This window comes from Rhinoderma darwinii, chromosome 7 (genome assembly GCF_050947455.1).
Source record: "Rhinoderma darwinii isolate aRhiDar2 chromosome 7, aRhiDar2.hap1, whole genome shotgun sequence".
NCBI lineage: Eukaryota > Metazoa > Chordata > Amphibia > Anura > Rhinodermatidae > Rhinoderma > Rhinoderma darwinii.
This window is the reverse complement of record NC_134693.1, coordinates 29681515-29704432: the sequence shown is the minus strand read 5'-3', so window position 1 is coordinate 29704432 and position 22918 is coordinate 29681515. Positions and strand designations below refer to the sequence as shown.

Sequence of the window (22918 nt, the reverse complement as noted above, 5' to 3'; positions counted from 1 at the left end):
TCCTTTGCCTCCCTACATTTCCAGTTTCTGCTGGGGTGCTCCACTATTTCCAAGATTGTCAGGCTTACCTGCGAAGTCATCTGGCAGCAACTTCGAGCAGCAGTTATGCCAAAGCCCAAGCCAGAGGACTGGATTCGGATTGCCGATGGCTTCTTCCAAACAGCACAGTTTCCCAACTGTGTTGGTGCGCTGGATGGTAAGCACATCCGCGTAAAAAAGCCTGCTCACTCAGGGTCTCAATATTTTAATTATAAGCAGTTTTTCTCGGTGGTGCTGTTGGCCTTGGCTGACAGTGACTATCGGTTTATAATTGTCGATATTGGGGCCTATGGAAGCTCTGCGGATGCTGGCATCTTCAGGGCTTCCAGAATGGGTGAACGGCTAGCTTCTAACCAGCTCGACCTTCCGGAACCTAGACAGCTTCCAGGATCTACAGGACCACCAGCACCCTTTGTCATTGTGGGTGATGAAGGTTTCGGACTGTCCCCTCACCTGATGCGTCCATTCCCTAGGCGTGGCTTAGATGAACAGAGGCGCATTTTTAACTACCGCCTTACACGTGCAAGACGGTATGTGGAGTGCGCCTTCGGAATTCTAAGCAGCAAGTGGCGTGTGTTCCAGAGCTCCATTCAGTTGAATCCTGGAAATGTGACAAAGGTTATCCAAGCCTGTGTTGTCCTCCACAATTTTCTGAGGATTCATGAGTCGGCAGTGGACGCAGAGCTGGACCATTTATCTACTAATTACATCCCTTTGGACTACACACCACATAGAAGACCTGGAGTGTCTGGACTGGCAGTCCGTAATTTGTATACAGACTATTTTGTATCACCTGAGGGAGCAGTTCCTTGGCAAAGGGATGTGCTTTGTCTGCCAAATTAAAATGTGAGAGGGACTGTTGTATTTCCGGTTTATGTTACAAATGTTAGTAGTTAAATTTGCAGTAGTAGGTAGAGTAGGGACTCGCAAGAGAATGAGGACCCTTGACGCGGGTTGCGAGCTAATGTATTTCTGTTTTTTTTTTTTAATTCTTGATTAAAAAAAAAAAAAAAGATTGTTTGCATTTGCCAGAAATGCAGACCAATACCTCATTATGTTTTTCAATAATAATAAAGACAAACACATAATTAACTAGAAACGTATTTTATTTCTTGCATAAAATAGTGTCAACAAACATTACCAAAACTATGTTATATAACTAAATTATAAATTGTAAAATGATTGCGAAGGTGCAGGTTCATGATGTGATCGTGGAACTGCCTCCCCCTGCTGCATTTGCCCATACTGTTGCTGAGAAGGTCCTGGCATGCCATAAACCACTCGATCTTGACTGAATAGCGGCATTGAGTCTACATATGACGGATGATGGATGCCTTGCGCGGTTGCTGCAGGTGCTGGAGGGACAGAGTTGTAGGTGCTTGCATCACACCCCCGTCGATGAAACTCGATGGCCTGATGCATTGCACGTGGGTCCGGATGTGTCGCAAATATCTCCACGACTTCCATTAGTGCTGTTTGGCACCTTATCTGTCTTGAAATTGGCACTCTTTTGAGAATATTAGAAAGAGCGCGACAGAAGGTGCCCTCTTCCGTTTCTGTAGCTCTTTTCTCCAAGTGCTCTAATACGCGCAAGTCGACTTCCTGCCTTGGCTCTGTACGCGTTGGACCTTTGGCAGAACGTCGACGTTTACCTCGGGGTAGAATTTCTTCGTCCGCGGTACAGACTGGATTCTCCGCTGTTGTTGGTTCTGCTGGCACAGGAGTGGAAGTGGACCTAGCAGTCCCCAAAGCTACGTCTGGCTCTTCAATTTGCGTCACATCAGAGTCTTCATCTTCCTCCAGATTATCCTTGGTTCTGTTTGAAAATAAAAACATAATGTTAGGGATTTTTTGTAGTAATTTAACGTCATGTCTACAGCTGGTCAAATAAACTATGTATGCATCACTACATGCAGAGCCCTAACTAGGAAAGACAGGGCCGCATAGCAAAGTTTTAACTGGGGCCATCCCTCCACTGGGTGTCACCCCCCCTTGTAGATAGTGCCTTTTTTGCTGCCCCCACCCCTGTAGATAACGCCATACAGCCCCACACTGTACACTGTATGGCATTATCTTACGGGGTACTATATGGCGTTATCTATAGGGGGACTGTACGGCGTTATCTAGTGAGGGGGCTGTATGCCGCTAACGCCATACAGGCCCACCTCCCCGCCCCCCGGACAAATGCCACCTATAGTGTGTCCTACAAATACATGCCTTATCGCTGGCAGCGATAGGGTGAAGGGGGGACTGAAAGTACCCTTAAGTTCTGCCGTCTGCACATCTACCAAAAATTGAAAGGAGCGCTGGTTATGTATGCGCACAAGCACGACTTTGGCTCCATTCATTTTGACGGAGGAGGCGAAAGTACCAGGTTTGAGATGGAGAAGTTCAGGGTACTTTCTGTCCCCCGTTCTCCCTGTCAATGCCAGCGATCACACATGTATCCCCTAGTCAGTGGTTAGGGGATACATGTCTGTTGTTTAATGTCAGAGCGGGGAGATACTTCCCTGCTCTGCCGTAGTGTTCAGTTGCGTCCCGCTGTAGCAGTCATAGCGGCTGCTAGCGTAGCCTCCGGACATGGTGGAGTCCCCTCATGTCGCGGTACCCGTTGCAGTCGCTACGGCTGCTACAGCGGTACTTACACGACTGGCTACATGGGCAGACTACAATGATCAAAGTATATAAGCAATACTTACGGGCCAACCTGCATTACATCAAGAAGAAACGAAAGCTGTTTTGTGTACATGTACGGCTTTTTTTTCAGACGTCCGTCTCCGCTCTTCCCCTTGTCATTAATCTCCCTCTTGAATTGGTCTCGGCACGTGTTCCAGCGTGTTTTGACGTTTTCGACTATGATATAAAATAAACCAATCACAGATCAACATTTTAGAAGAGTACATTACTAGATATTAGGAAATGTTGTTTATTATTTGAAAATGATGCTGCAAATTTTTGTGGTTTACGCAACAAATCTGCACCTACATTTGTATATTTGACAGGTAATTCCAACGTTGCAGAAAATCCAGCAGACTTGCCATGTGTACACACGACAGCGTCCGTAACGGCTGAAATGACGTTGCTGGTTTCAGGAGAAAACATCACCCGTAATTTCAGGCGTAAAGGCATTGTCAACGCTATTGCGTATTGTCACCGCTATTGCGGCGTATTTAGCGTGTGTAATAGAGGTCAAACACCCCAGAATTACGTCCGTAATTAGTGTGTGGGAACATACCCTCATAGTGACATGTCACGTTTTGATCGGTGCTGTTCAGAGCCATGAGACCCCCACAATCTCACGTGCACTTCTGCAGCTTCATTTCAGCGATTGGTGGGTGATCCAACTGCCAACAATCAAAACGTCAGGCATGTCATTATGACATGACAGGAGTTCTCTGAAAACGCATCAAGTTGTGAAACTTACCCATGCGCTTCTTTTGCACTTTGGTTGCCTTCTCCCACTCAGGATGCACCTCACTGCAGACCTCCTGCCAGGCAAGATCTTTCATATTCCTGTCTGCATACTCTTCCACCCGCTTATTCCACAGACAGGGCTTGTGCTGGACCAGGATGATTAGTCTCTCTACGTTTATTGAAGCCATGCTGCTCTCTGCTGCTCTCTGCTGCTCTCATGTACTCTCTCCAGACTTCACGACGACAGAAGTCATTCCCGGTCGACGCCTAGCACACTTCCGGACAATCCGCAAACTGCGGATGACACACGGCGGTGTATCCGCAATTTCCACGGGCCCATTGACTTCTATTGGCATGTCCGCACCGCATTTGCGGCCCAAAATAGGACATGTCCGTAGTTTCTGCGGCACGGATGTGCGGACATGCGGAGACCCGTGAAAACACGGATAGTGTGTATGGGCCCATAGAAATGAATGGGTCCGCAATTCTCCCGTGGATTTGCGGGGGAATTGCGGACGCAAAAACACGGTCGTGTGCATGAGGCCTAAGTAGTGATCATGGAGGCAGATATTTTTCTCGAGTTCCAAAAGTAATCCCATTGAAGAACACTACAGTAAGCCTTCCTTCAGCCTGAAATGTCTGATTACAGGGAACAATAGCATTCAATGGTATACAGAATGTAAACTATAGTCCATTTGAAGTTTAGGAAGATAACATTTATATGCAAATCTGCAATTTTAATCTATTTGTAAACTGTTTTTAATCCATATCATTCGACTCTAGCCTTGCATTTTGTTGAAAGTCCCTTGTGCCATATGCAGTGCTCATACCACAAGAAGACTCGTTACAACAGCCGGGGCATTTTCAGATGCATCTCAGTGGCCCCCATTGATGTGACTATTGATGTGACTGATGTGACTATTATATTGCAAAATCAATGAGGTTACAGGTAATGAAAATATTGTTCTAGTGGTTGAGTCCCAGCGATCAAACCCCTATCGATCAGTGATTTATGATAACTTATCTTAGAGATATGCATTAATTTAAAATGGTGGGAAAGACCCCTTCAAAAGGTTGTTCGAATTGCTCAATACATTTTTTTCAGAAGAGTTCTTTGACAATTAGCCGATCACTTGTGCCATTGCTAAGGCCCTTGCAATCATCTGTTATCTGAGAGTGGAACCTGGGGGGCAAATGAGCACCCCCACAGGGGAAATGAGGCATTACACAGTGTTTATTGAAATTAATGGACAGCCTATGTAATGCATGGGTGTGCTGGGTCCTACAGGGCGAGAGACACTATTTCTTGTCACTCCCTACTCTGACAATTAGATGAGGATCCAGAACTGGGGATAACTCTCTATTAACTCAGAATTTCCTAATAGTGTATTTTAAATTGGATTTTCAAAACTAGACAACTCGTTCAAAGTGCAGGTTTACCATTAAACTTCTTGTATCACATCACTAAAGGCGTGTCAGAGGATATAATGGATTGGAGTCCATAAGCCAAGGCCACCATCATTCGCTAGAACACAGAGGCTGCAGTGCTATACCAAATACCATGCCCCTAGGTATAAATTTCAGAAAATTAAATACCACTAAGATTTGAGTCTTTCACTGCTTTTACGTCTTTATTGAACCCACCTAGTGTAGTATATATGCAACGATTTGGCAATCATATGCCATTCATTAGGCCAAGAGAAAGGATCTGCCTTTAGCATATTGGATCCTTTCTCTGGTCTGATGTCCGAGATATAAAAATAGTCTGCTTTTTTTCTTCTAGAAACTTATCTATTTCTCTTATTACAGCTCAGCCCCATTTAAGTGAATGGGGCTTAACTGCAATGGCACTTACAGCCCATGGATATAAATGGTGCCGTTTCTAGAAAAATCACTCTTTTCTTATGTTTATACAATCCCTTGATTAATAAAAACGTTAATATTTTTTTTTTTACCATTCCTATTTTTACTTTTTGAAGATATTACACAAGGTAAGTACAATAAAAAGGATGGCAGGTGCACAGACTATTCCATGCTTACATTATACATCAAGGATAACATATGCCATGAATTGGCCATGAAATTACAAAGTAACATAATTAGTGCCGCTAAAATGGCATATGCAAATCTAGTCTCTAGTAATTATGTCTCTATGTATCTCTGCATGATCTTTACATGAGATAAGGAGGCACATTTATCATATTGTCCAAGGCACTATGTGTGATAACTGTGTTTTGCGTTCTTTCTGTATCACCAAAGTATTCTAGTCTATAAGCCTTAAAGGCACTGACCACATGCAATTAATATAAAGCTAGTTAAAAAAGAAATGTCAGGATTGACATCATTATTTTGAACAATAGAAACAAAATTCTAGTGTGTGGTCATTAAAGCATACCTAACTTTTCAGAATGAGCTGTCATATGAATGTACATGAGGAATTACACTATTTTGGGCAATTATGTGACTTGTATTGAGCAATTTTTAGCCCTTTTCCCCTCTGCAGGCTCTACCTCTAATTTTCAGTTTTCTCTGAGCTAGTGGGTGGAGCCTAATATATATCATGTCTTCTATACACTGCACACATAGAAGAGGATAATCCTGCACTTCATCCCTATTTATCACATATATAGAAGCTGCAGAAACATGGAGGAGATTATGGTCAGTGTAGCTGAGAATCCAGCACTGGGATGGCATATAAATCTTACCAGCAGCCTGTGTCTTTCTCACTCTGCTAATGCTTTCTCCTTCTTCTCCACCTCCCCTCTCCATAGACTTGTATGGGCAACATGTTTGTGTCTCTTTCTCTATCTGCTCCCCCTCTCCTCTCCAAAGACTTATATTGGCAGTGTATCTGTGTCTACTCACTCTGCTCCTGCTCCCTCCTCCTGCTTTCCCCTCTCCTCTTTATAGACTTGTATGGGCAGCATGTCTGTGTGTGTCTCTCTCTCTGCTCCCTTCCCCTGCCATCCCCTCCCCTCTCCATATATTTATATGGGCAACTTGTCGTTGTCTGACTCACTCTGTCTTTATGCTCCCTCCTTCTCCCCCTGCCCTCTCCATAGACTTGTATTGGCAGGAAGAAAAGAGACACGCCACCATTTCTTGCAGTCTGTCAATTCTGCTCTGTAACCAGGGACCGACTTTGCTTGACAACAGGGGGTGGACAGCAGATTACAGGAAGAGAGAAACCTAGCGGCAGTAACTTCACATAGTATTTGCAAGGGAAAAAAACTTCATTTTAACAGTAAATTGATATATATCAGGTCTACTATTAATTTAGCTGTTTGAAACGTTAGGGTCTGTTTAAGCATACAATTGCCTAGAGACATCCCTTCTACAGCTTCACCACTGCCACCCCCACGAGCACCACATTGATTATAAGGAGTCAGAATAGGGATAAGGTGTATATTACAAAGTTGCATGCCATCACGATTGCTATTTAAGAGGCAGTCATTACATTCCTTATTGAGTTGTCACTCACTGTTGCACTGGCCCTGAATTTAGCTCTGACAGTACTGAATTGTTGACATTATATTGATGAATCAGGCCGCTCAAGATGAACAAAGAGATATAGGTTCTGCCCAGATAACAGAGGGCCACAGTGCATGGATAAGTGGGAGGACACAGAACACAGTGAATTAATATGGCACAATGAAAACCATAACTAAAATGTGTGATTATCATCAGAAAGCAATGCTGTGTCTGTAACTGTAACATATGGAGGCCTCTTGGAAAAACTCTGTAAATTATTATTAATGATGATGATTGCAATCTAACAAAAGGTAAAAAGTTTTTTTTTTTTTAAGAAGTGAAATATGGGACTAAAAATAGTCCCATTCAAGATCAATGGTAAAATATTTCATAGGTTTGTAAGACACCGTTAGTTTGGAGGCTGGGTAACCAGATTAGAGGGTGACTACAGCAAATGGAGACCAGTTGCAGGTCTGTATCATATGTTCTGTAATCTTGAGTCATAGGTAAAACTTAGTTTTTTGGCAGTCATCACTAGGGGGAACTCACTGCATATAAATTTATACAGCACACATTTGCAAATTGTTACTTTTGAGCCCTTTCCACCGTTTTCACCTTTACTAAAAAGTTGGTAGAACTTAATAAAAATGTGCGGGACCCCCAGCGGCTCAAAGTATTTACTATAACTTTCACCAGAAACGGGCATAAATTATAGTGAAAATTAACACCAGCTCCTAGCTAGCGTAGCTTTCCCTCTGTGTTGCACAGACAGCCGAAGATGCAACAATTTTTTTAAGAGGCCTCTTAAAGAGTTTTTCCCAGAATCATAAATTATCACCTATCAATGGATAGGTGATCCTTTATTGATCGCTGGAGACCCCATCGATTATGAGAATGGGGTCCCGAACTGCGGTCAAGCAGCAAGGAGGACATTGAATGGAGCATGCGCACTGCCGCCCCATTAAAAGTCTATGGGAATGATGGAAACAGCCGAGTACAGTGCTCGGCTGTTTCCTTCATTCTCATAGACAGTGAATAGAGCGGCAGGTTCTGATGCAGTGAATGCCAGTACATTAGCTCCAAAGTGAAACATCCTGCTCAATGTCCTTAGTCATCTACTTTGCCATCACAGGGAGAGTCATTTTCTCTGCTTGCTTTTAGTTATAGATCGGTTCTTAGCAATCGTTATTTTCTAGACTTTGTCTCCAGATCTCAGAGCTGCTATCAGGTCTTTCCATGAATGTCTTCCAAGGGTTTACTGAGGCTTTGAAAACAAATAACACACGTCTAAAGCCCTGTTCAGACATTTGATGTTCCCACTTTAATATAAGGCATATATAATTATTTAGTGTTACTGTCCTATAAATGCCGGAAGCTTTTCATACCTTATTGTGCAAAACAAATTGTCGTCCCTGGAGAGCCCTTGTTTTGACATCAGTTCAGCTCAATTTGTTGCTGGTTTGGAAGATCTGCTCTGACTGCAGATAACTGTGAGAGACGCCATATACAGATCAACAGTTCAACCTTTTAATTTCCTATCATTGGGAAAATCCAAGACCAAATCTAGATTGATTACAATTACGCAGCGAAGTCATTGTAAAGAGACGTTCACTGTATAATTCTTATGTATTTCCTATTAATTGTATGGGTCCTAACTAGGCGTACATAAGCCAGATGAAAGGAACCAGCTGTCACCTTCTTAGAGCAGCCTGTATGTTACTAGTACATATTTTTAACCCCTTACCGCTGCAGCAATTTTTTATTTTACTTTTTTCCTCTCTGTTTTCCCAAAAATATTTATAATCTATTTTGTGGAATGGAATAGACACAAAAAAAACAACAATTCCTTCATTGTATTTTAAGTTTTATTTCTTATGGTTTTCGTAAAAAGGACATGTTAACTTTATTCTGCGGGTCCATACGATTCAGTTGATGCCAAATTTATTAAAAAAAATTATCTTTTACTATTTTTACAAAATAAAAACAATTTGTTATAAAAAACAATTCTTATAAAAAAAAATGACTTGTGTCACCTCTGTCAACCTGCTTTCCACAGACTTTCCAATGTGAACTGGCAAACATGTTCTGTGAAGAGCTGGTGGGCAATGTATTAAATGCTATTGGTGGTTTCCACTTTGTACCATGATAACTCAGTAGAGGACAATTCTGGGATCTTTTTGACTATTTTTTTCCTTTTTATTTTAATGGAAATATTCCGGGACACTTTCAAAGTTATGTCTATCATGTTAGTAAGTATAATAATTACTAATTCTTCAGATGGACACCACGTATTCCAAAATATACTGGTTTCAAATCCTGCCTCCTAAGCCCCATAATAATTATGTACTTCTGAAAAATAAATTGTTCTAGGGAAAAAATGGAGTAAGTTCTAAAGATGAGATATAGATGGATGAGTTTTACTATGTGAGATGTATAAAGTAATTTTAATGGGGTGCACAGGGAGTATAAATACCTAATTAAGGTGTCTGCAGCACTTTGGCCAAAATGTTCTGTACTTTTATGACAAGAAATGAGAACAATTTATAACGAAAAATTGTTGACCCTAAAAAGGTCTGTGCGCCACAACATCCAGAGATGCTGATTTAATATGTCTATTTAATGTTATTCCACCCCTGATCCCAAACCTTATATTTAGCTTTGTTTGATGTAACGTCTATGGCCACGGCCCGTCGATCGGTCGTTAACCCCGACGGCCGTGGCCATGGACAGCTTACCTGCCTGCAGCGTCATCCCCCAGTCAGGAGCCGGCACTCTCTTCCGGATTCCGAGTGTCTCCGGCGGGTGCGCGCGCCCGCACGTGCACGGCCTTAAAGGGCCAGTGCGCGCGTTTTTGCAAAAAACTGCAATCTGGCCCAGGATGCCTTGGGCTATAAAAAGGGCTCTGCCCTCTTGCCCTTTGCCAGAGCGTTGTTAGTTTTCCTGTTGTTCGTCTTGCTTATGGTCTCCCAGTGTCTTCCAGCCTCCCAGTGTACCTTGCTCCTGTATCCCGTATCCCCTATCCCGTATCCTGTATCCTGTTTCCGTGCTACCTAGTGCTATAGCCGTGCTGTGCTACCTACCGTGCTGTGCTACAGTCTACGCTGCCCTGCTACGCCTCACCGAACGACTTCCCACCGCCTGGTTCTGGACGTGTCCGCCTCGCCACTGCCTACGATTGCCTCAGGTACTCTCGCTGAACCATTGAACTGTGTACTTTCCGGTTTGGCCAGCTGCCATGCCCACTACGCGGTACGGCCCAGTGGGTCCACACCCCGCATCGTGACATTTGATAAGATGAACAAACTACTTTTTTTTTTTATTTGTCTCCATTACAAGCAATGGGTTATTTTTGGATAGTATTCATGCATTTTAAAGACTAAATCTACTGTAAAAAAAAAATGTAAGAAGTTAACATAAAAAAATTATTTGCCCTTATTATAAAAGCCACGCCGATAGTAGAGAAACATCCTTACTGTTACTGGTACTGTTCACATGAATAAATCATAGAGCTCTTTAAGGACACTGGCAATGGGCAGTACTGTGACAACCTCTAAGTGTCTTTTTTTATTTTTATTAAGGAAAATTACTATCAAGACTATAAAGGATCTCATAAATGCTTGAAGTAATGCAAGTTTTAGCTCAGTAGTGGGAAGCAACAACTATAAACTTTCAACAAACTTCTGGCATGTCAGAAGTTTTGATTGGTGGGGGTCCGAGCACTGAGACACCCACCGATTGCTAAAACGAAGTGGCAGAAGTCCTCGATTGAGTGCTGAGCCGCTTGGTTTCTCGGCTTTTCTCGGAAAGCAGATGTAATGGTGTACGGACTAAATAGAAAGTTTATGGGCCCGTACAGCGGCTTTCCGAAAAAAAAAGCAGATCAGAAACCAAGCGGCTCAGCACTCACCCGAGCACTTCTGCAGCTTCGTTTTAGTGATCGGTGGGGGTCTCAGTGCTCGGACCCACTAGGACACGTAGGGAAAATTGTTGAAAGTTTAGTTTCCCTTTAAGGTTGACAACACTTAAACGGTAACTGCACATTCAGAAACCGTTTTATATGTCATAGAACATATCAAAAGTTTTGGTCAATGGGGGTTTGGGTGCTGATACCCCACCCCACCCGCAATCACTAAAATGAAGGTACAGATACGCTCCGCTAAGGGCTTTGCACCTTCGGCTGTCATCGGCGCTCCAAGTCAGACTAAAGATGGTTCTCAAAGATGTTTTATATGAGCCCATCTTCAGCCTAAGGAGTAGAGCAAATGACAGCCAAAGGGTTAATATAAGTGCTTCTGCACCTTCGTTTTAAGCGATGGTCTCAGCTCCATGACCCCCACCGATCGCAACTTTTGAAATGTCGCTATGACATATCAAAAGTTTTCTGAAAGTACAGTTACTCTTTAAAAAGAGTCCAGGGCCTGGACAAACTCTGTAAATGACTTTGGCAACAATGAAGAGGAGCCGTAGTTAATCTTGTGTACAATCAAAGTCCTATGGATTATTTAGATAGTACTAGAAGTATTGTAGCTATTCAACAGCGACACTCGAGTAACAATGAGGTTCTATGGAGAGGGGGCAAAGTAAAGACACTAATGAAAAGAGAATTTTTCCAACAATATAAACATTTTTGCATAGTATTTACTTAAACATTTTTGCTATACAATAGTAGTACATAGTACCTTACTGTCATGCATATATCTATATTCATACTGTTAACTAAACAAAGGACATAGTATGTACAGTGAAACCTCTGAGACTACCACCGGAAATTGCAGTGGAAAATGGTCTTTAAGAGGGATGGTCATCTCGAAGAATATTATATTATACTGTATTACATTACACACAGGAAAATCTGGTCGAGATCAGAGGTGGTCTTTTAAAAGAAATGGACTTTTGGAAAGGTTTTACGGCATACTTCTGCATATATATTGCATTTGCTTGCAATTAATTGTCCTTATCATGCTTGGATAAAGAGATATTCCATCTGAATCCAAAATTAGCAAGGTTGACTGGTCACATAGTCGTCCTAAGTTGTTGGTATCTGAGATGCCAGTTTATAGAACTGTATTTGCCACTGGAGACACTTTTTCATGAAGTCCTGGACCTGTCGTAGTAATCATAAGCCAGGTGGTGATATCATTAGCTTACAGCAACATCTGTTGTGAGGTTTGAGAGGGACCCGGTAATCAAACACCCATGCGTGTCAGTTCTAGATTTTAATAAAGGATCTACATGGACCACGCAATATTTGAAAGAACATATTGTAAACCACTAATCGTTTAACCATGAGGATGTGCGACAAGTGGGGTAAGAGAGAAAATGCAGAAGATTGGAGCTGTAAAAAAAAAGGGAAGCAGCTCATTTTCAGAACAGAAGGGAGCTGGCTGCTTTTTAATGAGTGGCAAGTTCATTAACGGGGCCAATGTTCCATTAATAATGTCGCTACAGCAGCTTTTCCCTTTGCTGATACACTGCTCCATTAACCCATTCCACTCACAATACAAAGTCAATTCTGCTCCATTAACTTTTCCATACATAAACAACCCAAAGGAAATCTTCTTGAATATAAATGTATACAAATAAATATTTTTGTTGCGTGCTAAACAAATCAATTTGACACTGATCAGCAAAAAGCGTTTCTTAAAGGAAAAATCCAGTGAAAATATCCTCTGATATGTCATAGATACATGTGAGAAGATGACGTAGGTGCAGTCTATGATCTCAGATCTTTTCTGATTTCCAGAACGAAAGATCTCAAACCACTTTGGAACTGCTCAGAGATTTCTATTGCTGGAAATAATACACATTATTCTAAGCAAAAGGGCTTTCAAATCAATGGCCGTTGGCTTTGTTTCCAGAACAGAAATCTCTGAGCAGTGCCAAAGTGGTTCAAAGGAGTTGTCTTATAAAGGTAACACCTTTCCAATTGCCTTATTAGCGCATATGGCATAAATTACTGAGGGGGTCCTCCACCCAGGACCCCCCTCTATGTGCTAGACTATAGAGCCACTCACAAAGCCATTCTCATTCTTACCCAGCGTGTCCATGTATTACATGGATGGCCATGTATTCGAAGGGCTGTTAGGTACCACTACATTTAATACTACTGAGTAATACTACAACTATATGGTCAGATGTGGATTCCTGCGGAGATGACAGTTTATCACTTGGGTTGATTGCTGGACCGGCTTCTATTAAAAGGGACTGTCTTCAGGAGACAACATCCTTTAAGTGCTCTGTAGAGCCAATTCATTCTGGAAAACATCGGTGGTTCGAGATCACAGACTTTACCAATGTGGTCTTCCCATTTGTGTCTCTGACAAATCAGATGTAGCAACGTTTAACTTGACTCTGATAACTTGCTGCAGTGAGATGTCACAAAAAAAACAATCAAAAGCCATTGAAAAGTCAAGTTGAAGTTTCTTGCCACAGTGTATTTAATGCATAAAGAGTCAAGGTAAAGATTGCTACATCTGTACAAGAAGATCATTTTGATCAGAATTTTTCCATCAAAATCTGTAAAGCTTCTTCAAGATGGAGACCGATGATTTGATTTGCCCGATAGCTGAATCTATTTTTAATCCTTCCACTGTTTGCATACATTGGGGCAATTTTTTAGAGTTTAATTTTTGCAAAATCTGAGCAAATAATTGGTGAATCAATTTTACCATTTTATTTCATAGGCTGGATTACGGCTGGAGCAGGCAAATTGGGAAAGTTAATCTATTACCTAAATACCTAATGGACTACGTTGCTGCTGAAATTCAGAAAAACAACTCTAGTGGTACTTAGGAACATTTGTACTGTTAGACCTTTTCACCCAATGTTCCATGAAAGGTGTTCTGCCTGTTTGACTTTAGCTATTATTACACTGTCATCGACTTGCACAGAAGGTAAACAATATATTTTTTTCTTTCCTAACACATCACTACTAATACATTACAGCAGATTCATTATAGACAGGGCACAAGAGGGGTCTGACGATAGCAGTTATAAGAACAAGCTCAACAATTTTAGTCAAACAGCCCCTGCTGAGGTTTGTAGACGCATTCTGTCAGCATAAAATAGATATGGAAAAAGCAGTCCTCCTTCTTTTCAGTATCAGTTGTTTCTTGAAAAATGAAGGGAGAGAGGAGGCAGCCATATTAGGTGATATGCCGATAGGTTAGGATCTGTCCAGCTGTCCAATTCTTCTAATGGAGAGTGACTACTGTACCTCACTGCCAGGAACCGGGTCGTGCCCCCTTTGGCAGGACTCCCACTAATCGGACGTTAAAGGGGTTTTCCAGTTAGAAGAAATTGATGGCGTTTCCTCAGTATAGGCCATTAATATCTGAACGGTATGTGTCCGACTCTCGGCACCCCCACCGATCAGCTGTTTTGAAGTGGCTGTGGCGCTCGCATTCATGTCACTTCTCGTACTGTGAATTGCAGACACACTTGAATTGGAGAAGGCTGCAATGCTGTGAACCGCCACTACAAGTGTGTCGGTGATTCACAGTATGGAGCAGGTAAAGAAAGAAGGGGAGGCAGCACTCTAATGAGCACCGCGGCCATATTAAATATTTTAATATGGTTTCTGTTTGCTTTGTATTTTTTGGATAAAGCTTGAGTGCACATATTGTTTTATTTCACACACCACCTTTTTTTTTTTCTCCTCTTTGGTTTTGCATATACCTTTATTGGTGTGTGTTGTATTTGGTGCAGCAACATTTATTTGAGTGATGCCAGCCTTTACGTTCTCTTTCACCAGTAGCAAGGTTTGTTATGTATTGAATGTGTGTATACAGATGTGTCCTTCCTTACCTTACCTCTTATCCTAAACTATCCAAAGATGTGTGGCAAGAGATGACCAGCTTTGAAAAGAAACATGATTTTGCGATATATGAGTCTATGTGTGGCCACCCAGTGGTTGTGATGTGAACTGCATCTTGTCAAGAGTTTTGCTAGCATGTCGTGATATTGTATTGAATTGGTTTCATGTGAATTTGAAGTACAAATTCAAGCAAAGATAAGGGTGGACACATCTGTACACTAGCAAAATAATTGGAAATGTTCTCATTAATATGGGTTTATTTAAATTATCTGCTTTCACTTTATGTAGAATATAGACAATAAGATTGTGCATTTATTACTCTACAAATACTACATTTTAAATTGTTCCCCTATGGGCTTTTGTAGGTCTCTCCACTTAATAGAAAATGGATCACTGTGGCGTGCTGTCATAGAGAGATATTACTAAGGAAAAAATCTATGTCCAACATCACTACGTTCAATTTCGGTTGATACAAATCCAAAGTGTTTGTCTCACATGACATGAAGCCTTATGTTATCTCTATTATGCCCCCAGGCAACAAAAAATAGCTAGTTAGACCTGAAAGAATGAAGAATACACCTAAACGTTTTATGTATATGGATAGCAGTGATGGCAAGCACTTTTATAATCATCAGATCTAGAGAATATTGCATTCCATTACATTAACTTCCTGATTCTATCTAAAAACATTGTCAAGGGATTGCTTGGATAATGAACTTCCTTCAGATAATCAACCAAAGGCAATTTTCCTACCACCAAACCCCTTGCAGAGCAAAGAGATCAAACAACTTTCCATTGACAGGACTGTCTGATCCAGTCCTGTAAATCCTTAGCTCATTGCATTCTGGGAATTATGCACTTGTCCTACAAAGCATTTCATAATGAAACTCTGAGATGCAACTCAGGGCTTCTCTCATGGCAAAGGTGTTAATCACTGCTATCGTAAAGAGGCTACTGCTTCATTAACCCCTGCTCCATGTACCTTAATGGCTCCCGTGGTGATCTGAATGTGGTGCAGCTGCCTCAGCGCACTCTCCCGGTCCATAAAATATGAAGCGGCCAGCTGGTGTAGAGTATCCAATGTAGGGGCTGACGTGTTCCCACGCACTCCGGCTTCTCGCTTCAGTCTTCCCTTATCCACAAACATAGTGAGTGACTCTTCACCTAAAAAAAAAAATCTAATAAATGAGTAAATGCTGGTTATACACAAAGAGTTAGCCATATTTTTATAATTGCATGTACTATATATTTATATCGTAATGACTCCAGGTATTTTACGATTTCGCAACTTAATGCTAAAAATTTATTTATCTATACCTAGTATTGAGAAGACCTCTCATAATTTTTTACAATGTGCCAATATTCAATAATTTGTCCTTAAAGGGAATCTCCACTTTTTAATATCATTCTGATTAATTTCTTTATATATCTTTATAGCAGTTGGGGCTTATTTTATACAAATTCCCTGCATTGACATAGAATTAAAAGATAACATTCTGGCTACCTGCAGCCACCACTAGGGGGAGCTTATTGTATACTTTTATACATTGGACTCAATAACAAACCTGTGTAAACAGTAATCTCCTGTGCTCCCTCTAGTGGCAGCTACAGGAAGACAACATTTAATCTTTTACATCTATGTCTGTGCAAGGAATATTGGATTTTTGTATTAGAAAAATTTTGCTCCAACTGAAGACATTTTACAAAGATATATTAAAAAAAAATTAATCAACACAGAATTTGTTTAGAAAAACAAAATGATGTTCAAGGGTAGATATACATATATTTAGAAACCTCTCACAGGATAACATCAGTTGGGGTCCATATGTGTTATCATCTAACATGCCTTTATTACAAGTCTACGATAAGTAAAAGTGTAATTTCCCTTCAGAGGGTGGGTACAGCAAGGATATCCTCCTTTCTAAAACTAGTTGTCCAGCTTCTGCTTCTTAGCTGCTCCCACCAGGAGAAAAGGTGATGACACTTGGGAATTTCCAGGGTAGTATTACATGGTACCAAAGCAAGATAAGCTCTTTGTAACGGCTTTCCGCTCTTGCTGATAGGGAGCAGTCCACAGAGGAGCATCTAATATGGCAAATGGAGAGGGGTTGTCTTCAGTGGATCTCAACCCTTTAACATACAAGCCAACCCAGATATTCCCTTTTACTCAGAAGGTCACACGTTGAAGCTTTTAAGATGTTCAGCGTGAGATATGTTATTGGTGTTAACATATGAACCTTTGCTGTATTCAAGTTACACAGAGGTGAACACAGCTCAACAGATATTCAGAAACAGAATTACATAAATCACAGCTTATTACGCAGAACCATAAAAGCAATAAGGCTATACACAGAGGTACCACTAGAATTTGGCAACATGAAGTAGATGCCTCAAGCAGCAGTTTGGAATGCAGAAAAATTAAGCAAGTTAATTACAAAATAATAATTTTCTCGCTGTAAATTAGGGATGCAAAACCTGTACTCTGAATTAATGATGATTTAAGGGCTAATACACCAAAAGTTAATATATTCAATATTTTATAGAAGCCTGCACTTCATAGCAGTAAAATTAACCTCTGCTCCTGCCTCCACAGCTACATGTTTCATTAAAAACCCTGATAAAGAAACATTTTCCTGGCAAAAAGGATGACCAAATCTGTGGATTTCCAATAATTAATTGTCGCTGCTTTAGCTTTTTGTGTTTTTTTTTTTTTTTTTAGGACTGTTACAGAATTATTTATTTCTTGTTGTTTATATTGCACCAACATATTTTGCAGCGCTGTACATAAATTGGCACCATTCACTATAATCCCTATCTCAGACACAAACTAGTGCCAGGTTCATATAAAAACCCTTTTTTACTCTATCAGTATGTTTTTGGAGTGTGGGAGGAAACCAACGTAAGTGGAGGAAACCCGGTGGTCGTACAAATTCCATGCAGAAGTTGCCCTTGGTCGGACTCCATTGCTTGTAGAGATAAAGACAGTGGGAACCACTGAGCCAACATTTAGCTTCTCCTACTAAATGCTTAGACCTTTTAGACTTGCAGACCACCACTGGATCCACCCAAGGAAATTATGTTGTTGGTCCCTCTAGATATACTGTACAAAACATATGCATACAGTATGTACGTTTGTCGCACAGAAATCTCTGTACACGCAGGCCATATCATTAGCAATTGATGATAATTTTGGCAAAAAAAAAGAACTTTAACTAGGCCCCTCGATGGTATTTGAACCTATGTCCATAGAAGAATCATCTGCTTGTGACTAATAAAAGCCACAAATAAATCAAGTATGAGAGCATACCCCTTGGTTTCTTGGAGTCATGACATACAGATGCTGCCTCAAACAGAAATTGTGCCTTAAAAGGGTTTCCCGACACCCAAACAATCTGGTTGCAAATTTTTAGAATACTTTTAATTTGACCCCTTTCCATCACTCACTAGGATGCCTTGCTGCTTCTTGTTTTGCTAGTACAATGACAATGATATGTAGTTCGGAGCCACATGACCGCTGCATCCAATCATTGGCTGCAGCAGAGACATCATAGGGGTTTGAACCCCATTAAAGGTTATGTTCTCCTTTTAAACTTTTTGTTTTAATATGTCCTTGCTCTAATGAGTCTTGTTTTTTGTGTACGTACTCCAAGTTCATGTGGCTATTGCTTCAAGGTTGCAGACCACTAACAAACAAACCCTGTGTGTAGACTATCACTGTAGTAGAGAAAGACCCTCACTTTGGTCAAAACGTCGCTATTTATGATGGAATAAAGATTCTCCTTTTGATACTTTGATACCTGTGTGTGCTGCGGTTTTTCTATCTACTGATGTCTTTCTGGAGTTGGACTGGCTACAACTTGACACTGCTTGCACCGATTGAAACCTTTTCCTGTTCAATGCCCCTCATGAATTATTCTGGGACTGTGATGTGCTGCTAATTTCTATTTTTAGTCTAACACTGTAGTCATGCCCCGCTTCTTGAAACACTACTTATGAACACTATAGAGGCATATGTGGCCAGTGTAGGTAATTCCTAGTTACGCATGTATGATATTTATCCCTGATTAAACTGCTGATACATATTATCTAAAAGAAATCCCAGTTTACACAACCATGTCAGTGTGAGAAGGACGAGAGAAAGAAAACAAACACAGGGATATTGGATAAAGCACTGAAAGTAGGGAAAGAGATCATGCTTCACAGGGAACACCCACTGAGATCAAAGCTTGCAGCTTCACAAGTAAACATGTCAGAGAAGGCAGATCTTGAAAATAAAGGAAGTATTTTAGAAAGCAGCACAGTGCAACTTGAACCTCTCAGGGTATATATGTAAAAATCCTTTTTTTTTTTCAAATAAAGATGTACATACCCTTAAGACCTTTTTAATATCAACATCAAAGACCAACAGCAAAAAAAAAGCATGTTCGTACAATGGGCCTTTGCTACAATAGTTGGTTTAGAGGTGGCTCATTTTATATGACACTATTTAGTATGGTATATTATAGTTAAGGACACTAATGCAATTCATATTAGTAAGCTTCTTTGGTTTAACGGCAGCCTATCTGTATATAAGTTCCATAATTACGTTACCGCATGCTCTTGTGGTAACAGGTCACTGACTAGTTACAGTATCTTCATATTTTTTTTTTCTATCAATGTATTGACTCTTCTCCTTCCTTCTGAAATTGTATAGAACCCTTGGAGTTAAACAAGCAATTCGTTTTCTTTGTAATAATTCTAATGATCTTCTCAAAGATGTGATGTGTCTATAGTGCTGTGATGGCTGAGGAGACAGTCTAGGAGTTTCATATCCTCTGCTGCTGTAACATTAGTACATTTCTGACAAGTATAATGTGTATAGCACTGCTGTTGATATATCGTCCACATATTTCGATTCTAGTCTTGTGTAAACGTGTGCCAAATCTCCATTGAAGTGAAGTAGATGCAAACGAGAGGGGAAAGTTGGAAGTTAAGAAGGTGCAAAACATGGGAGAGATTACAGGTGTAAGGTAGGTGAGAATGAGATAAGTGGACAGCAGTTTTTGACCCTTGTTACCTGTAAAGCTGGCAATACACATTAGATAGCTGTCGGCTGAATGATCATTCAGCTGACAGCTGTTCCTTCCGATGCCGCCATACTCATGCATGCTGGGCTTGACCGAGCGAGCATGTGTTTTCAAAAGGAAGAGGGGAGAAAGCAGCTGCCAGATGCCACTGGCAGGGGATTATCTACTAACAAACAAAAGGATTGGGCATGTACAAATTCAACATCCCGATCCTTCTCTCCGCCAACATCTGTCCAGGGGGGCACCACCATACACATTAGATGGTTGGCCGCTCCTATCGAAAATGGAGGATTCGGCTGACATACATCTAATATGTATGGCCAGCTTAAGCTGTGCACTCTGGAAATGATAGAATTAAAAATTTCCCAAATTAGGTTACTTTTATGATCTGCAATCCCTAAAAATCAGCATGGCTATTTTGATTAAAGGGGTTATCCGGACATTTTTTGTTGATGGCTTATCCTTAGGATAAGTCATCAACATTAGATCGGTAGGGATCCGACTACCAGCACCGCACCGATCAGCTGATTGATGGGGCCACGTCGTTTGTTGCTGCGGCCTTTTCACAGTTTCAAGGCACAGCGCCGTACACAACCAAAGTGGCTGTGCCTGGGATTGCAGTTCCAGTCCGATTCAAGTGAATGGAACTGAGTTGCAATCTTAGGCACAGCCGTTACCGTTGTCTATGGCGCTGTGCCTAGTAAACACTGAAGAGGTTGGCGGAGACAAACGGCATGGCTCCTTCAGTCAGCCGATTGGCGGGGTTCTGGGAGTTGGACCCCCACCAATCTGATAAGGATAGGCTGTTTAAACTACTGACAGGACTCATAGAGAAAGCCTGTGAGTCCTGCATCCCCCACCGACAAACAGTGATAGAAAACTCCATATGTATACACACACTCATACAGGAAAAGCTGTCAATCACTGTGTGTGAGTGCGGAAAGCAGGACTCACAGGCTTTCCCTATGAGTCCTGGCAGCAGTTAAACAGCTTTTTACATGAAAATGCTGAATCAAACCATAGAAAACTATTTATCCCTCTCTCTATCCTATTCCGCCCTCAGACAGGAGACCTGGCAGAGTCATTTATTTCCACCTACGTTAGTAATAGAAATTAGCACATTTTATGGAATTTGTATTGGGTCCAATTCGGTCAAATCGGGCATCGGATTCGATTCGGTCCGAATAAATTTGCAGCGAATCTAATGTGCTCTGATTTCCCAGAAAACTTGTGTCTGACTCTCTCGTGTCATCTGGGACTGTATCTAAGTTAAATCCAACTCCTTTTAAGCTCTTTAACGCCAAGTCAGAATGTAATGTTAAAGTGACAACAACATCCAGGGATAAATGCAGTGCATTATGGGGAAGCCTGGCCAAAGTCATGTGAGCCTTTTTACGAATCGGTAAAATGGCGTCTGGGGCTCGCTCATGGCCGCCATTCTGCTGTGATTCATGTGCCATAAACCCTGAAACGTTTAGGAAATTCTGACCGAATTAGATTTGTGTACAATCGATTCGCTCATCTTTAGCTATTAGGCCGCTTGACTGTATGAGTCTTATGTGGATATTTTACCACAATTACATGCAACAGTCGACTACCCTAAAGAAACACATCTACGTTAGTCAAGATGAAGAAAATATAACACTTTATTCAAGTACAAACAATACACCCTCAGTTTAAAAATATCTAGAAAAAAAAGTTAATTATACACAAGGGGAACAGACAATAATGTGACCCTACTGGAGCGACAACCCAGATATGGGGGTGACCAGATATAGGATAAAAAAATCTATAGTTACCACTTTTGGGGTCAATAAAGCACCCAATTTTTTCACTATTTACTGCTTTTTGTCTAGAGGGACAGTGGTCAGTTCCCTAAGGGTATGTTCACACGGCCTATTTTCGGCCTATTTTCGGCCATATTTCGGGCCGTAAACGCCTCCAAACGGCCGGAAAATCATAAGCAGAACGCCTCCAAACATCTGCCCATTGATTTCAATGGGAAAACGGCGTTCTGTTCCGACGGAGCATATTTCGCTGCGTTTTTTTACGCGTAAAAAATCGGCCGCGAAAAAGAAGTGCAGGACACTTCTTGGGATGTTTTTGGAGCCGTTTTCCATGAACTCTATTGAAAAAAAGCTCCAAAAACGGCCATAAAAAACGCGCGAAAATCGCGAGTGCCACAAAAAACAGCTCCTGAATTTCAGACGTTTTTGCTAGTGCAGGCGTTTTTCGCGGCGTCTTTGATGGACGTAATTGGAGCTGATTTTCATTGGAGTCAATGAAAAACGGCTCCAATGACGTCCCAAGAAGTGACATGCACTTCTTTGAGGCGGGCGTCTTTTTACGCACCGTCATATGACAGCGGCTCGTAAAAAAAAAATCCCATCCGCACAGAACATCGTAAGACCCATTGAATTCAATGGGCAGATGTTTGCAGACAGTTTGGAGCTGTTTTTTCGGGCGTAATTCGAGGCGTAAAACGCCTGAATTACATCCGTAAATAGGGCGTGTGAACATAGCCTTAGGCTTTTAGCCCCTTTCATTTAAGCCTGTGCTGCTGGATTCTATATATTTATATATATATATATATACACACACACACACACACTGTATATAGCATATATATACATTACATATATTTGTAGTAATGAACAATTATTATTAAAAACTGCACTTTTTATTTTGTATCTTTGTCCTCGCCGTGCCCTATTTTCATTTCCATGCAGTCGTCTCTGCTCAGCCCCCCCCCCCCTGTTTTATTCTCCATCTCCTCGTCTTCCTGTCCTCTTGCAGCCAGCCTCATTTACTGGCAGACGTCATCTTGACTGGAAAGTGTTTTTGTTTGAACTAAAGCAGAATTTGCATGAGCTTTGAGGACAAACGTGACTGCAAAGCTCTGGCTGAGGATTGTCCATAGTAACTGTTAGAAAATGTGCATTCCTGTCCCTGGGAGGCTGGAAAATGACCCTTTCTTCTCATAGGGACACAGGTCCCATTTCTACGCTTTTCACTGGACAGTCCCTGTTTTTTACAGGAAATATTTTATAATTCCCCTGTGTTAATACATTTCAAAAATAACAATAATACATTAATGAATTTATAAAATGTA

At 41.2% G+C, this 22918-nt stretch overlaps 1 protein-coding gene and 1 long non-coding RNA gene across 3 annotated transcripts in view; one reads left to right on the top strand and one right to left on the bottom strand.

Annotated features, from left to right (window-relative positions):
• LOC142657109 (uncharacterized) overlaps positions 1-22918 on the top strand; it is a 361195-nt gene that overhangs the window by 171217 nt on the left and 167060 nt on the right. The window lies entirely within an intron of this gene.
• Positions 1-22918, bottom strand: part of BRINP2 (BMP/retinoic acid inducible neural specific 2) — a 202182-nt gene that overhangs the window by 113046 nt on the left and 66218 nt on the right. For both annotated transcript variants that reach the window (XM_075833084.1, XM_075833085.1), the window contains one exon: positions 15723-15904. In XM_075833084.1, coding sequence (XP_075689199.1) covers positions 15723-15904 — 182 coding nt within the window. The remainder of the gene's footprint in view (positions 1-15722; positions 15905-22918) is intronic.